Source organism: Ictidomys tridecemlineatus, chromosome 4 (genome assembly GCF_052094955.1).
Source record: "Ictidomys tridecemlineatus isolate mIctTri1 chromosome 4, mIctTri1.hap1, whole genome shotgun sequence".
NCBI classification, from domain to species: domain Eukaryota; kingdom Metazoa; phylum Chordata; class Mammalia; order Rodentia; family Sciuridae; genus Ictidomys; species Ictidomys tridecemlineatus.
This window is the reverse complement of record NC_135480.1, coordinates 18,852,567-18,865,372: the sequence shown is the minus strand read 5'-3', so window position 1 is coordinate 18,865,372 and position 12,806 is coordinate 18,852,567. Positions and strand designations below refer to the sequence as shown.

General features: G+C 45.4%; 1 protein-coding gene across 3 annotated transcripts in view; it reads left to right on the top strand.

Moving 5' to 3' along the window:
* Ptprj (protein tyrosine phosphatase receptor type J) overlaps window positions 1–12,806 on the top strand; it is a 180,847-nt gene that overhangs the window by 133,608 nt on the left and 34,433 nt on the right. For all 3 annotated transcript variants that reach the window (XM_078046007.1, XM_078046008.1, XM_078046009.1), the window contains 5 exons: window positions 1,936–2,199; window positions 4,888–5,106; window positions 6,043–6,273; window positions 8,994–9,257; window positions 10,457–10,714. In XM_078046007.1, the coding sequence (XP_077902133.1) occupies window positions 1,936–2,199; window positions 4,888–5,106; window positions 6,043–6,273; window positions 8,994–9,257; window positions 10,457–10,714 (1,236 nt within the window). The remainder of the gene's footprint in view (window positions 1–1,935; window positions 2,200–4,887; window positions 5,107–6,042; window positions 6,274–8,993; window positions 9,258–10,456; window positions 10,715–12,806) is intronic.

The window sequence follows — 12,806 nt, the reverse complement described above, 5'->3', positions numbered from 1 at the left end:
GGACTCACTAAATATCAGAAATGAAGGAGAATTACACCTGACACCACAGACATGCAAAGCATAAAAAGAGACATCATGAGCCTGGATAACCCAGAAGATATGAATAAATTCCTTGACACATAAACCAACCAAGATTGAAGTGTGAAGGGAGAAAATCTAAACAGATCACCAGTGAATAAGGAAACTGAATCAGTGATAAAACATTTCCCATTCAAAGAAAGGCCCAGGACCTGATGGCCTCACTGTGGAATTCTATCTACTATTTAAAAAATAATTAATATCAATTTATCTAATTTTTTTCCCCAAAACAATCAAAGAGGAGAGAATATTTTCAAAAACGGTTTTACAAGGACAGCATTCTACCTGATACAGAAACCAGACAAGGACAGCAATGGCAACAAGAAGTCTGTGAGCCAGGATTCCCAGTGAATGCAGGTGCAGAAATCCTTAACCGCAATACTGGAAGCTAGATTCAAGAGTACAGTTAAAAGACCATTCAACTGTGATGAAGTGGGATTCATTCCAGGGAGGCAAGGATGGTGCAGTGGTATTACCCCGATATCTCACATTGACAGGATGAAGGATGATAGCAAATGTAGGAAATAGAGTTTGAAGCAAACAAACAAACAAAAACCCCATTTCTTTCTTTTCCGAAGTATTGAAACTTATGAATCTCGTTCCCGGACCTTCCCAAACTCCCCTAAATGAGTGAACAAAATTTCTTTCTCCTTGAAAGTTGTGCCCTAGCACAGTGTGAGGGAGATGACCAGCCCCCAAAGAAGGTACCTCTGCCCCTGCTGCTGTTCTTGTTTTCTCATGATCCTCCATCATCATCTGAGTGTAAAGGGCAGCACCCCAGTGATCATCTGCCAAAACTGCTTCTCGGACACTGGTGTGTGTTGCTTTAGAAAGAGGAAACTTCATGTCGTGAAACCTTTTGAATCGTCCCTGACATGATTCCTACTTGTTCCATTTTTTTTCTTCTTTAATCATCTCTCCTGCCCTTTTTTTAACTTGCTGGATAAACATTCTCACCTCCTATGAGCCAGATGAGGTACCTTCTCCATGCTCATGCCAAGATGGTGTCACTTGGAGAGTCTCTGCTCATTTGGGGTCAGTTAGAAGCTCCTTGAGGGTAAGGGCCACATCATCTGTGTTTATGTGGTTTCTGGTTTTTACTTCTTACTGTTATAAACATGATGGCTTCCGTTAGTTTATGATTCTGTACATCTGCAATTTTATAGATGGTGAAAGTGATGTTGGGTAGATGAGACGACTCTGAGCAAATTATAAGGCTAGTGACTAGCAGGATGGCGTCTTAGCCCAGAGTTCTAAATGTCCAAGTCTAGTGTCTTGTTTCCATGTTATGGTGGCCAGTAGTAATCATTTGCATTTGGTGGTGTGTTATACCTGTCAACAGGGGAACCAGAGAGTGTTTCAAGGGACAGATTGCAGGTGACGCAGCTAACAAGTGGAGCAGGTCTTGAAGTCCAGATTGGGATTCCTAGAGCTGCTTATGTCTGAGCTTCCTTATGATGCCAGGGATTGGCAAAATGATTACCACATGCTTCTGCATCCTATGCCATCTCTCTACATGCAGAGTTTCCAGAGAATTGGGAGACAGACTCATTTTGCCTCTTATATCTCTTTTTGTATCTGCTGCTAGACAGAATTAACCCTAAGTTCAAGTCATAGACAACAAGGTCAACCTCTATGAGTTTTGCCTCATTTTAAAGCCTCCATTTCAGGGACACATGCTCATACATGTGCATATTTGTTTAAATGCCTTTTGTTGCAGGAACGCCTAAGGGGCAAATGAAGAGAAATGAAACTGACATTGTAAGATTTGCTTTTTATACTAGACACAGCAGACCTGACACATGTATTTTTCTAATGTATTTTTTTTCTTTTTCCTTGAAAACAACCTATAAACAGCACCCAGTCCTGTGTTTGACATTGATGTTGTTTCCATGAGTCCAACCAGCGTGGTCCTGACCTGGAAAAACAATGACAGAGATGCTTCTGAGTACACGTATGCAGTAAAGAATGAGAGGGACAACGCCTGGAGGATGATTGTAACAAATAAAACAGAGTGTACCATCACAGGCTTAAGTCCAGGAACTTCCTATGAATTCTCCATCACTCCAGGAATAGCCAATGAGACGTGGGGAAGTCCCACGTCCACAACTGTCACAACAGGTGAGCTCTGTGGCTCCCAGGGGTGATGACGGACTGTTTCTTCTCATTCTGTCTTCTGGAACCTTGTCCATTCAGGTTGCCAGTTGTGATAAGGTGGGTGTGCATTTGCTAGAGGAGGAGAACAGCGTGTGTATTGTGTCAAGCCCAGGAGTTCAGCTTGCCAGACCCTTCAGTGTTAAGCTTCTGTGTGTTTTGGGGAGTTTTAACTATTTCCACCTGTTTTGTTTTCAAAATTTCTTTTGCTGTTATTGGTTCATGCCTACTGTTTTGCCAAGACTTAAGTAGCGGAGACTGCTTTAGAAGTATGCTTTGATGATATCAGTAATTATTAGCTTTTAAAGACGTTATTTATTTATTTATTATGTTCTAATTAGTTATATGGCACAGTAGAATGCACTTTTGACCCATCATACATAAATGGAGTATAATTTCCCATTCTTCAGGTTGGACATGATGTAGAATCACACTGGTTGTGTAGTCATAGATGTACATAAGGTAATAATGCCGGATCCTTTCTACTATCCTTTTTTTCCCTCTCCCCTCCCTTCACTCTCCTCTACCTAATGTAAAGTAAGTCTATTCTTCCCCAGTGCCCCACCCTTAATGTGCATTAGCATCTGCATATGAGAGAAAACATTTGGCCTTTGAGTTTTTGGGGTTGGCTTATTTTGCTTAGCATGATATTCTCCAGTTCCATTCATTTACCCGCAAATGATGGAATTTTGTATCTTTAGGAAATCAATGCTGTTTTTGTATTCCCAGGAGTTTCTTTTGTGTGGGAGAGTTTGGTATGCATTGTAGAAAAACGTGTGTTTCAAATGACAGAAGGGCCTGATGACATTTAGACTTTAGATAATGTTAGGCAGGTTAGATTATGGCGTAGCTTGGATACCAGTACTGTAAGGCTCCTGTTATAGCTGGAAATTTAAGTTTTTTTCTTTTTTATTTTTTAAGGTAAGAAGGGAAAACAGGCCCTTTGTTGGTTTTCTGGATGTTGAGGCTGGTGTGTGATCTCATTGGCTGGTGAAGGCTGTGGAAACCCGGCCTTTGGGTCCCACAACTTGAAGTCAGCTAGATCTAGTATAATATCCTATCTGGACATGGAATAGGCAAATATCAAACCAGTGGCTTTCAGCATTTTTGTTTTTAAAGCTGGGAAGCCATTTTATTAAACAAAATCTTGCCCAGAAACCACATTTGTTAAAATAAAACAAAACCGGAGACAGGAGCCACAGGGATGGGTGTCTCAGGTACCTCACAAAAATGTCCTAGAGCTTCTCAGAGCATAGTTGTGGGGGGATAACAAGCCCACATTACAGGTTTTCCTTGTTGCCTTGTAAAAGACAGAGGGAAAGGAGAGCAGAGGATCAATAGAGGAGATGAATAAGAGAAAAGCACGTAGAATGATGGAGAAGGAATGATGGAAGGTGGCAGGAAGCACCTGGCAGAGGAGCTGAGTATTCTGGTGTCAGTGCAGAGCACATCAGCTGCTGTGGATCTAGCACCTACCGTGTGCAGAGCTGTCCCTAATTGATTAGCTTGTCCTCATAGTAGCCCATCTAGCTACATCTGAAAAAACTAAATGTGGAGAAATTAAGTTTCTTCCAAGATACCAGATTTTCCAATATCAGGTGATGGAATTGGAGCCCAGGGAACCTGTCTGCAGTCCACTGTGGTACCACGACGCACATAATAGGCAGCCAGAGTCCTTAAGCTGAGTGGTTTACTAGTGTTACATTTCTTAATACTAGTAGTGCAAAAGAGTGCTGGGGATGTAGCTCAGTGGTAGAGCTCTTGCCTAGCATGAGTGGGGCCCAGGTTACATCCCTAGCACACACCACACATACACACACACACACACGTACGCACCTGAGTGACCTGGTTTAGAAATCTTAGAAATCTTTGCATGAGAGATATTTAAGGTGAGGAAGGAAATCAGAGAGCAGACCACCTTGCTGCAGGGCTGGAGAGGGCCGGTGTCTCTATGTTGAGCCACCTGCAGACCTCTGGTTAAGTGTTTTCCTCTATGTGCAATATTGCCTGTGAGTGTATGGATTCTACTTTCCCCACTGCCACCAGTAATGTGTGTTCTTGAGCAAGCCACCCTGCCTCTCTGGGTCTTTTTTTCATCTCAAAAGTGGAGTAGATGTCATGTTAGAGGCAATGGTTTGATTTATGTCACTGTCAGCCAAATAAGGTAGTGGAAGGAAGGACGAGGGTATGGTGTACATAGATAGACTTTTGGACCATCCCCTCAGGGGTTAGAATACAGGATGTGCTCCGTAACCTAAGTGCCTTGGTATTATAAAATGATGCTGTGTGCCTTATCTCGAATTGAGACCATTAGACTTAGGAAATAATCATTTTATTTGATCCTTTATTGTTAGTGTCTAAAACAAACATAATTAAATGCTGCTGTTTAAAGGGACATTTCAAAAAAGAATTTCCAATCCTCATTGGGGTTAGTGTCGAGGGATTGTACAGATCCTAGACAATTTTGGTCTTAAGGTTTATTCCTCCTTCTTTCTATATAATGTCCTTTTACCTCTCCTGTGACATGATGAATATGTGCTGGATCCCGGTATAAATAAAATGTTTTAGTGGGTCACATCGAAACGTCAGTGACTTAATGAAAGATGATTGCAGATATCTTGGTCCAGTCATGTCCACTGTGTGTTTTTAAAATAGAGCCTCGTCCAGTGTCTGGGCTTCGTGTTACCTTCATGGGTGTGACGCTGCTTGCTCTTACCTGGATCAAGGACAACGGTACTGAGTCTTTCCAGATTCTCCTTGAAACCAATGGAAGTCAGACAGAGATGACCAGAGACTTGGCCATCAATATTTCAGTCCTGAAGCCGGGGTTTCCGCTTCGTCCAGAATCAAACGAGACACAAGGAGACACCCTGGGTATGGACAGTGACTGGGGGAAGTTGTGAACGTGTGTCTCCTAGTTTTGCCTTTCAGCAATGTTTTACTTAAAAAACATTATTCTTATATTGGTAGAGGGTTTCAGGGTTTGTAGAGGGCTTTCCCACCACACTTTAGTTTGATCCAATTCCTTTATGAAGGAGGAAAGAGTGTTCTTATTTTACAGGTGAATTGGGGTTCAGAAAGCAGTGGGTCTTCAAACTTCTGGACTCTGCCATCCATGAAAGTAGGCGGACCTCTTAGCTTTTTATTTTTCACTGGAACAAGTAACAGGTGGATTAACCCAAGTAGAGCCAGAGCTATAAAGTTGGTGTTAGGATTCTCTACTGCAAGTGACAGACAGAAATCAGACTTTGGAGAGGGATTCATGGTGCGAGTGTGTTTCCCCACCTCAGGCAGCAAGGCCTTAAAGAAAGATAGGGGGCATTTCTCCTCTCTTCTTCCTTCTGTTTGGCAGCTTCTTGTCAGAGGGGCCCCTTCCACACACTCAGGGAGTAGTGGCCACCAGGCCTCCCTGTTTCGTACCCTGCGTCTCCCCTACCCACTGCGGTCCAGAGAGGCATTCCCCGAGTGGGCTTTGGTTAGCAAAATCTGAATCATGGACCGTCTCTGGAAGATCATGTTGGGATGGGAGAAGAAAAATGTCCCAAAGAAGGGAGAATGGTCCAAAATAGCGAACTTGAGAGAGAAGCACAAAATATCTGGGGTGTTATTGGAATAACAACACAAAGTAAAATATCAAGGCCTTTTTAAGAGACCATATCTCTCTTTAGGGGAGGAAGGGAGCAGATATTTATGGAGTATCAAATGTGGGCATGGTCAGATGTGTCATCTTTTGGGGAGTGGGGACACTGAAAGAAGTTGGGGATGTGTTTCTCTTGTGGTCAGTGTCTTTGCTTTCTGCACTTAAAACAGATGCCAGCAACACGGGAAAGGAGGTGAGCACACACCCGCCATGCATCAGCCCTCCGGGCCCCGTGACTGCATACTGCCGTGTATCTGCAGACCCATCCTCTGGCCAGGAGTCCCAACACATTGACGTCCTGCTTGTTGGGGTGAAGTCCAACACTCAATACAAGGCCACTGTTTATTCTCAAGCGGCGGATGGCACAAAAGGACAGCCCCAGGCCATCGAGTTCAGGACAAGTATGTCGGATTTTGTGTGATGATTTCAACCTGGGTTTCCCAGCACAGAGTTTTACCTCCTGTGATTATGGATCTGAGTTATCTGTGGCTTGTCAATGAGTTCTGTGGTCAGGGAGAGTTTTCTGGGAGAGATTTTGGGCAGCACAGATCTGTGGGGTGTCTCCTTTCGTCTGTGGCTGTAGTACGCCTTTCATGAGGCTCAGGAGAGCACCCGGGCAGCTGCTGTGTGCAGGCTGTGGCCCCAACTCACGTGTCTTTCCTGTCTCTGCTTGTTAGTTCAAGAGACAACTGCGGTCATGTTTTTTTCTCTTATAAATAGATAATCGTTGCCTAATTTTCCCCACTGTTAGATGAGGAAATGAGTTTCCCTTTTTGGCTTGTCCTTGGAATTCACGCTGATCTTTCTGTGGAAACGCTTGTTGATGAGCACATCCCTCCTCCCTAGCTGTGATCCATCAGCACTTCTGCTCTATCAATTGACCAGTGCTCGGTGGCTTTTGGGGTCAGTGCTGATGAGGGAGTAAAGAAATACACAGTTCCTACCCTCAGGGAGCTCCCAGTGCAGATGGGGAGTTGAGACAAACCTTCATAGAGAAGAAGGTGGTGGGGCTCAGGGACAAAGGCTGCAACATCACAGTTCCTGGGGCCTTGGTGGCAGGACTGTGAACAGGCCCACAGAACTGAGGGACTGAGGGTGGAGGTTGGCGGAGCAAGGACAGGAAGCACACCAGCACCCAGAAAGCTCTGGGAGGGTTGGGCCACACCAGGTCCAGTGACCCCCTCAGGATTTAAAGTCTGGAAGGAGAGAATGTCATACCTGCTTGCTGGGTGGCTGTGTGGGGAGAAGGAGCCACTGTCCCCCAGCTTCCATGTGAGGGACAAGCGGTTCCTCCCACCAAGGATGTTGGGGTGTTGATGGAAGGAATGCTTACTGCACAGGTAACACGTGGGCACCGACCCCTGGGTCTGCCCAGGGAGTGCTGTGGCTATTGGAGGTGGGAGCTGATTTTAACTTCCGTTCCCGAGGGAAGACCTCTTCTGTAGGGAGGATCTGAAGTCCCTTTGGAGGGGCAATAGGACTAGGATAGAGAGAAGGGAGAGCAGGACACCTCAATGAGGAAATGTCCTGAGTGAAAGAGCAAGTGACAGACCCCAGGTATGAAGGTAGAGGGCTGAGGGCGGTGGAGGGGAGATTAATGGGGGACTGTAACTCTCCTTTCCAGGCCCATCTGGGGAGCTTTGAATTTGTGTGTGTGTGTGTGTGTGTGTGTGTGTGTTTGCATTTTACATTTTAGTCAGCTTGGGCTGCAGTAACCAGTTACCACAGACTTGGACAGCTATTGATTTCCCACAGTCCTGTGAGCTGGAAGTTGGAGATTGGGGCACAAGCATAGTTGGTTTCTGGTTGTGGGCCCTGTGTTGGGTTGTAGACCCTGGGTCCTCACACGCAGAAGGGGTAAGACAGGGCCTCTTTTGTGACAGCACTAATCCCATCCACAGGCCTCCACCCCCATGACCTGATCCCCTTCCCACAGCCCTACCTCCTGTACCATTGCCTCAGCAGTTAGGATTTCCACATACCTGGGGGACATAAGCGTTCAGTCCCTTGCACACACATGCACACACATGCCTGGCATTCTCCAAGTGACTAGTTAGGTGGGGCAGGGTTAAGGAAACCAGAGGGGTTTGAGGTGCCCCACATAAGCCCATGGCAGGGATACATCTTGAAGGCAAGGGGAGGCGATGGCTTTTCTGGATCCCAGGGAGTGCTGAGCCAGGGGAGGGCACACAGGTGCCAGGACATGGGGCACAGAGCAGGAGCATGGAGGAAGGACCCCGACTGCTCTCCTCCAACCTGCCCTCAGCAGCCCGACATGTCATTCACTGTGGAACCTGCGCACAGGCCATGTGGTAGGGCCCCCAGTGATGCTCAGCCCTCGATGGCACAGAGCAGAAAAGAGGAAAGAGGATGGACTGGGAGGTTGGGGTGGGAAGGGACAGTGACGAGTGTGCTCTTGAATTACTTTTCTTTTTTTCTGGGACTGAGGACCACTGAACTGCATCCCCAGCCCTTCTTTAAAATTTTGACACAGGGCCTTGTCAAGTTGCTTAGACTGGCCTTGAACTTGCAATCCTCTTGCCTCAGCCACCTGAGCGGTTTGACAGGAGGGCCCCACCCTGTCTGGCTTCTTTTGTTCTCTTTTGCTTGAGATTAGGGTTGTTATCTCCATTTTATAGATGCGCAAATTGAGCTGAGATGATTTTTCTAAGGTCTGCCTGACTATTAAAGCTCAGCCAGCCTTGATCAGATGTGCCTCAAGCCTGAGCCTGTGGTCTTTAGTTGTTCATGTGGAGTTTTGCAGTGTTCGCTCCAGGATGGATATACTTGAGGACTTTCCTGGGTCACCTGGGCACCAAGTGGGGGTTGGCATCAGAAGAATCCATGTTATTGTTTGATCAGGAGCCTGTCATTTCTCTGAAGGTTGATTCACAAAAAATAACAAAGGGCATCTGTGCAGGGCCAGGTGGATTCTTCTCCCACCGGTGATGCCTGACTTTTCCAGGACCCGAGTGTGTTTCCAGTCCTGGCAGGGGTAGCAGGGAGGAGGAGCCATTCCTGCCGGTGTTTAGGCCCCGTGACGTGCTTCGTGGTGGCCCTCTCCCTTTCCCCACTCTGGCTTGGCAATCCGATTAATTTTCACTTCTCTGTGTCTTAACAGATTCTAATCAGGTTTCTGACCTCAAAGCGGTGAACGTCAGTGCCACAAGCATGACCCTGACCTGGAAAGCCGTCTATAATGGGTCATCCTCTGCTTACTCCTACAAGATACAAGTGGCCGGGGAGGCCAGTGTCCTCAATCTCACTGTCAAGGAGACTCATGCCACGGTCTCGGGACTCAACTCGAGTACCTTGTACAGCATCACGGTGTGGCCTTTCCTGGGGGACGTCGAGGGCACGCCAGGCTTTCTCCAAGTGTATACCCGTGAGTTCACCCATGGCTCTTTTTATTTTTTAAAATATATGTGTTTTTAGTTTGAAAGACCTTCATTTTATTTATTTATTTTTATGTGGTGCTGAGGATCAAACCCAGGGCCTCACAGACGCAAGATGCGCACTCTACCACTGAGCCACAACCATAGCTCTTAACTGACCTTTCTTGCATCCTGCTATGTGCCAGGACCAGCTCTAAGACAAAGAAGCTCTGTTCTTTCTCTGGAGGAGTCCCCAGAGCATCCTGTGGACCCACAGGGACGCTTCCCTTCTTTGGCCTGTGTGATCACCGGTTGCCCCTAGCACACACTGAACTTCTTGTGACATTTTTCCTTGTGCTATCTCATTGAATGCTCACAACAACCCTGTGATGTGGTTGCCATTAGCCTTATCTTATGGATGAAGAGGGCAAGACTGAGAGGTGGCGTAGGCAGGTGTCACACCTGCTAAATGACAGGGGAGATTAGACCTCTGGTCTGTCTCCATTCCAACCTGTGCGGGTAGTGACTATTCTAGCATGGTAGAGACCTAGCTGGTTCTAGAGCCAGGCAGCCTGAGCGCCAGCCATCACCTCCACTTTCCAGCTATAACAAGGATGCCCAGCAGAGCCTAGAGCTTCACCCTTGAGGACTTTACTTGCTGCCAGAAGTCCCACAGTACTTCTGCTCACATCAGATTGGCTGGAGCTTAGTCACATGGCTCCATTTGGCTGCAAAGGAGGCTGGGAAATGTAGTCTTTACTCCCTATACTCATGTACATAGCTGAAAATCTGCGGGTATGTGACAAAGGAAGTGGAGGTAGGATGGAGATGTATTTTGCAGGTCAACCGCAGACTCTGCTCTGTAAACAGAGGTCCTTCCTAAGAGGCTTAGAAAGCAGGCCACAGTGACCAGTTATCTACCCAGAGCTGGAGCCCATGTTCCTGGGCTCTAGCCTCCTCTTGTTTCCTGGGAATGGCTTTGTATAACGTAAGCACACAGCATCTGCCCCCGTGTGGCCAGGTGTCTGTTCCATGGGGAGAAACACAGGTGTCCGTGGGCCGGTGCTATAGTTGATGGGCCAGAGAACAGCAGACGAGAGCTCAGGTGTCCTGTGTGCTTTCCATCTCAGGGTCGATACTTTGTGAGAGTTGCTCACCCCTGTTTTCGGGGTGCAGATTCTTCACCTAATCATCCTCTGTCTTCCCACAGCCCCTGGTTCAGTGTCCAACTTTCGAGTGACGAATGTCAGCATCAGGGAAATTGGCTTAGCCTGGAGCAGCGATGACTCACAGTCCTTTAGGATTCTTACTGTGCAGGAAAAAATTGGAGAACTTAAAAATGACACAACCACCAACCAAAGTATTACCATTGGTAACTTGTCCCCTGGAACCAGTTATCATTTTGAAATATTTCCACGAGGACCGGATGGGACTGAAGGGCCACCCCAAACAGTTGACAGTAGAACCGGTAAGCAAGTGGGCTGTGCTTTCTGTCAGTGAGGCTTCTTAAAGGAAAGTTGTATGATTTATAGATGTCACGTTTTCCACGTGTTGCTTTTCTTTTTATTAAGGAAAAAAACCTTTAAAAACTTTTCATGACAATTTTGCATATCATGATTTAAAAAACAGGCAAATGAAAAAAAAATGCATGTAACCTATCAGGTGATTCAGTTGAGGTCATTTTATGCATGTGGTTTTGTCACCTGTCTTAGCCCACTTAACCGTTTGTTATCAGTATTTTCCCCTGTCAATGTGAGTGTTTCTACAAGATATTTTTGACACCTACCTTGTATTCCATTGTGTAAATGTTGGGACTGGTAGGTAGTAATGGTTGATGGGTGTGTGTGTTTTTGTAACTTCAGTTTTACTGGAACACAACCATGCTCATTTGTGTACTGTCTATGCCTTTTTTCATGCTACAAAGTGAGTAGCATTGACAGAGAATTTATGGCTTAAAAAGAAAGAATACTTATGTTCTGATCCTGGCTGAGAAAGTTTTCTGACCCCTGATCTAGAACAGTGTTCTCAAAGTGTGGTCCAGGAGCTCTAACAGTGTTGTAGTCAGATTTTTTTTTTTTTTTTTTCTGCTGTGACCAAAAGACCTGGCAAGAACAAGCAGAAAAGTTTATCTGGGGCTCATGGTTTCAGAGGTCTCAGTCCATAGATGACCGACTCCATTCTTTGGGGCCCGAGGTGAGGCGGAACATCATGGTGGAAGGGTGAGGGTGAGGAAAGCGGCCTGGGATGTCACAACATGGAAGTAGAGAGAGACTACACTCAGCTCTCAAAATATAAACCTCAGAGACACACCCCTGGGACCCAGTTCCTCCACCCACTCTCACCACCCAGTTAATCCTTATCAGGGATTGACACACTGATTGGGTTAAGACTGTCACAACCCCATCATGTCACCTCTAAACTTTCTTGTCTCACGCATGAGCTTTTGAGAGACACCACATGTCTAACCTTAACAAGTGGCCCCCTGTTTTCTTTCGGGGGCTCTGTGAGGTATCACCACCACCACCATCATCATCATCATTGTACTAAAATCTTTTTTGACTTTCCCGATCATTCTCTCAAGAGTATATAGTGGAAATTTCTAGATACTGTGTGAAATGGGATGTCATTTTCATTCTGATGGCCAGTGGGATGTATGCTCTGCATTCTTATGTTTTAAAAAATTCCTTATTTTAATTTCTAATACGGTAAATATTGGTAAATATAACCTATATACAAAAAGTTCTCTGAGATTCTTAATAACTTTTAAGAAGGGAAAGGGGCCTGGAGACCAACATGTTTTAAGAGCTGTGGTCTAGATGTGTTTGTTGTAAGTCAACTACTACCCTGTGTTCGGGCACCTCGACTGTTTAAGATATTTCAGAAAGAACTTTGTGACACAGTTATGTTAGTTCTATAAATTGGGAATTCCTTGCACATTATTATTATCACTATTATTATTTATTTATTCTTTTTAGATATACATGACAGTAGAGTATCTTTTGATATATTATACATATGTGGAGTTTCATCTATGAACATAGAAAACCTACGTCCAATTCATTCTATTATCTTTCCTATTCCCATCTCCCCTCCCTTCCTTTCATTCCCCTTAGTCTAATCCAATGAACTTCTGTTCTCCCCATCCCCCACCTTATTGTGTGTTGGCATCCGCACACCAGAGAGAACATGGGGCTTTTGGTTTTTGGGGATCGGCTTATTTCACTTAGCATCATAGTCTCCAGTTCCGTCCATTTACCAGCAAATGCCATATTTCATTTTTCTTTATGGCTGAGTAATATTCCATCTCATAGGTATACCACATTTTCTTTATCCATTCATCTATTGAATGGCATCTAGGTTGGTTCCATAGTTTAACTATAGTGAATTGAGCTGCTATAAACATTGATGTGGCTGTGTCCCTGTAGTATGCTGATTTAAAATTCTTTGAGTATAAAAGGAGGAGTGGGATAATGAGGTCAAATGGTGGTTCCATTCCAGGTTTTCCGAGGAATTTCCATCCTACTTTCCATAGTGGTTCACCAATTTGCAGTCCCACCAGC